We start from the raw sequence: 4,223 nt of genomic DNA, 5'->3' as shown, positions 1-4,223 counted from the left end.
GTTTCCAGTTTTAGTAAAAAAAAAAAAAAAATCCCTGAACTTGCCTAAGAAAAACAATATTACTGTATTATTGTCTTTATCTTTATTTACAAGTACATGAAGATAATCTCCTGATAGTGAGAATTTATAAATTTGTAGTTGGGTTTTGCTAAGCGATTATGGGAGCCTCATATCTATCCTACAGCTGAGTGTTTTATTTATTTATATCTTCCTCTGTTTAAATAGAGATTAGATGTTTCTGGAGGTTAAAACTAACGCCTAGTCTAAACGAGATGGCAAAAAGGGAACTTCAACTATTTTGAAACAACTCCAGTCTCAAAGTGTTAAGATTCTTTGTAGGCTGTTTTTGTAATCCCATATTTTATTTCTTATTTACCTTGAGATCAGAAATGTCTTTTGCAAGTGCATCCTGGTAGATTAAGCATGTGCTGCAGAAAATTGAGCCGCTTTTAAATATTTGACATTTCTTTCATGGGTTGGGAAAAACTAGAGCATTTAGATTAAACATCAGGTCCACAGTTTTCTGGGTGAAACTCAAGATTGAAAAGGTGAGTCAATATTACAAAGTAGTGCTGGGAGATATGAGGAAAATCTAATATTCAGATATTTTTTTACTATATCATGATACACGATATACATCACTAAATGAGCTCCAAAGTTATTTTAAACTAGACTCCTTGCAGCATGTCATCCACGCAAGTTCCCGCCCCCATTTCCCTGATAGACTTAAATGTAAGCTCATATAAAAAGGGATGCAGTGTTTTGTCATGAACTGTCTACACTAAGACAAAGTCAGAAATAAGTTTTAACTAAGAAAAAAAATAGCGAGGCAGAGGGAAGTAGATCAGTTATGCTTGACTTTGACAAACTTAACAAATAGATGTGCTGTGGAATAAGATATGGTTTGGTTCCGCTTAAAAATAAAAAAGGCGATCTACACACAAACTGACAGATCATCAGTACAGCAGGTGTTTAAATTAACTAATCAACCACCCGCTGTGTTAGCTTGGCTAATAGCAGCGGTGGCTAATCTACCACAGCGAAATAATAATCGCAAAATACACATCAAGCCTAAAACCATAAAACTGTAACGAACTAAATGTTCTGTACTATGTGGGGGTAATGTTTGCGTGTTTTTGGTGCTGAATCCCGACACACAAGGTTACGGTGTTGTCAGTTGCTACGGGAACGAGTCTGCTTGTATTGTAAAGCCGACAGAGAGAGAGAGAGAGAGAAAAAAAGAATGAATAGTTTTGAGTTATTTTTCCCATTGCATAGCATTAAATGAATCATACATATGTCTCCAGGTTTCACTTTAACGGACTAGTTGACTATGAACTAGTCTATGAACGGCATGTAAAAGAGTAGTCTGATTAGGCGGTGAAATACCTTTGTGGTACAACCTTTTGTCACAATAGTTTTATAACATGTTTCGCGAATTACCTAGTATTGTTCGACTTCCTCCATATAAAATCTGAACTATTGCCAAATTATTGACCCAGCGCTGTTTCTCTTCGGAACTAGACTAGTTCATCTGACTCCCCTTCAGTTACAGTCTCATTCACGACTCGCCTCAAACTCTCGCTGTCGCCATGTTGTTTGTTTTCTCCGCGCAGCGTGATTGGTAGAAAAATTTCAGGTCGGGAATGGGGGAGGGACTAGTGATGCATTCATAGGGTGTCGGACAAACAATATTCGCAGTGAATTTGACCGCGAAAGTTTCTTATTTGAACGGCAATTTATAATCGATGGTTGCTATACAGACATGTTAACTATGTAAATTGAAAATATCGCGATACATCGAGTATACTCGAGACATCGCCCTAACCTATTACAAAGTGAACAAAACAGTTTATTTCAGAATACTTTACTGAGAGAATGAGAAAACAAAACTGATAGGAAAATGTTCTAAAAAAATGTTATGCTTTTCTTTGTGCAGATGTATCATTACACAAGTATTCCTCTATAAATCCAGCCTCTTATTTCTGATTTGCTTATTTAAATAATTTCTGTGAGTACACAAGTACATCTTGACAAATTAGAATCTGATCAAAAATAAAAGATATATTTCAAACCTTGATTTTTGTTCATTTTGATGATATTGGCTTGCAGTTAGAGAAGATTCAGTACATCAGAAAAGGTAATTATTTTATAAGAGATGCTGGACTGAACATTCTATAAGTATTATTAAAAATAATGTTTTAAATATTATTTTGGATTTTTTTTTAATTAATCTGAAAAAGTGAATGTAAGACTGAAGAACAGCAGGTTACCTACCTAAAGCTGTGCACAGGTTCAACATCAGCAGAGAGTAGTAGTACAGGTCCATTTTACTGATCAGGTGGAGGGATACACAGCTTTGAGAAAAAATTGCTACAAAATAAATAAAAAATATAATTAATTAATTTGTAGCTCCTGTATTCTTCGAATTCAAATCTCAGGTTGAACTAGAATGCCATTTTCATCTAAAGCTCCAAAACATGGCATCGCGACTCTGCAGCATCTCACCTCTGCTGGAGGAAACATGGAGGAACCTGAAGGCGACAAGAACGGCGACATTCAGAAACACCATGAATATGAAGAGCGCTCGGCACAGGATGTAGTGATCCGTAAGCAGGATGAAGGACTGAGCAAAACCGAAGCTGGGACTGAGGGTGTCCTCCAGCGTGAAGTGCTGCTCCCGCACCACTGACCGGCCCGCTGAGTCCTGATGCAAACACAGGCCAGTAGGAAAGCTTTAAAACACAGTTCACAAGCACTCTTGGGACTCGCAAACTAAATTAAATATTTTAGAAATCGCATTAGCACCGACCTCCACTTTAACTGTAATCGTGTGCAGGCCAGTGAGGTAGCGAGTCGGGTCCCACAGTAGGACATACAGGGGCCCTCCAGCGGAGCGGCCGGTGCCCAGCGGCTCCCCGTCTATGCTGACGTGGACCGCGGTGATCGGAGCCTCGGAGAAGGCCAGGATCCTTCAGAAGTCACAAAGTCACAGTCAGAGGAAGTGCAATTAATAAAGCAATGCAAAAAGAGGGAGAAGTTATTAGACAGATAAATAGATAAAGGAATAAACAATCAAAAGGAGGGATCCACTGATCTATTAGAAAATGGGATATGATAATAAACTGAAGGAACAAACATGTTTCCATTCTTCTACAGACTTTTAAAACAGTCAAATTACATTCCAAATCTTTCCAGACACATTTAAAAAAATAAATAAATAAAAATAACAAATTTACAAGCACCTAATGTGTGTTGATTTCCGTATCCGGCCCAGTGGCTCCACCCCTGGGTGGAGGTACTGCGCGTCCTTAGGGTTTGTGATGAGCACTGCAGGCCACTGCTCAAACTGGAGGTCAGAAAAACTCAGCAGGTCATGGTCGAAGGCCAGGACCCTGAACCTGTAGGAAAACATCAGAGAAATTCTCTAAGGAAAAAGAAAACAAAAAACAAACAAACCAAACAACTAAAAAGTTGTCATTCCAAAACGTTCTGTGGCGTCACACACCTGCGGTTTTCCATCCAGTCTCCCAGCTCCAGCTCCAGAGTGCCGTGCGGATGGCGGCTGTGGAGGACTGGCATCAGGCCGCCGAGTGTGTGCAGGTGGCCACACAGATACACCACAGCAGATCTGAACACAGAAAGCCCAGACCTGAGAACTGGGAATCTACATGAGCAAGCCTGGGCCACAATATTAAAGGAGCGTGATGCAAGTTCAGGCTGCAGGCAAAGCCAGGTGGATGAATAGTTGCACCACGACAGCGTTAACATAACCCGTCTTTTGTTTTAAACTGGTTTGACCTTCCTACCTCATCATGTCTCTGACCCCAGGAGACGGCGAGACGATGGTGGAGGTGGTGTAGTGGCCAAACCAGATGGACTGATTGCTCTTCAAACTCTCTGCTCCAAACTTGTTCAGCAAGTCCATCTGAGTCTAACAGGCGAATCCAGAAAAACAGGAAAATGTCTCAAAGACGAGAAATAGGAAGAGAACAAAAAAAAAAGCATAGTAAGAGTAATTTTGCTCCTTTTGCACCTTCTGTTTCTTCCCCTAAAAATAGCCTAATTTGTCCATTTGAAAGAAGGTTTGTTGCAGTTTGTTTTAACGTGTTTGACCTATTGGTTTTGACATTTTTGTTTATTATTTATTTTACATTGTCTGTTATAATTGCACTGACTGACCAAATTAAAATTGTTTCTTTTTTTTATGTTTGACCAAGCTT

At 39.4% G+C, this 4,223-nt stretch overlaps 1 protein-coding gene across 4 annotated transcripts in view; it reads right to left on the bottom strand.

Moving 5' to 3' along the window:
* The window catches only part of LOC106935818 (transmembrane protein 62-like), a 29,572-nt gene that overhangs the window by 4,504 nt on the left and 20,845 nt on the right, over positions 1-4,223 (bottom strand). For all 4 annotated transcript variants that reach the window (XM_015016510.1, XM_015016534.1, XM_015016519.1 and 1 more), the window contains exons 7-12: positions 3,810-3,934; positions 3,509-3,631; positions 3,246-3,401; positions 2,813-2,972; positions 2,509-2,707; positions 2,278-2,373 (exon numbers count right to left, since the gene is read on the bottom strand). In XM_015016510.1, the coding sequence (XP_014871996.1) occupies positions 2,278-2,373; positions 2,509-2,707; positions 2,813-2,972; positions 3,246-3,401; positions 3,509-3,631; positions 3,810-3,934 (859 nt within the window). The remainder of the gene's footprint in view (positions 1-2,277; positions 2,374-2,508; positions 2,708-2,812; positions 2,973-3,245; positions 3,402-3,508; positions 3,632-3,809; positions 3,935-4,223) is intronic.

The sequence above is a fragment of the Poecilia latipinna genome, unplaced genomic scaffold (genome assembly GCF_001443285.1).
Source record: "Poecilia latipinna isolate Pla-1442-1.1 unplaced genomic scaffold, P_latipinna-1.0 Scaffold73, whole genome shotgun sequence".
In the NCBI taxonomy this organism is placed as follows: Eukaryota; Metazoa; Chordata; class Actinopteri; order Cyprinodontiformes; family Poeciliidae; genus Poecilia; species Poecilia latipinna.
The sequence above is the reverse complement of the archived record's forward strand: the minus strand, read 5'-3'. Positions and strand labels throughout refer to the sequence as shown.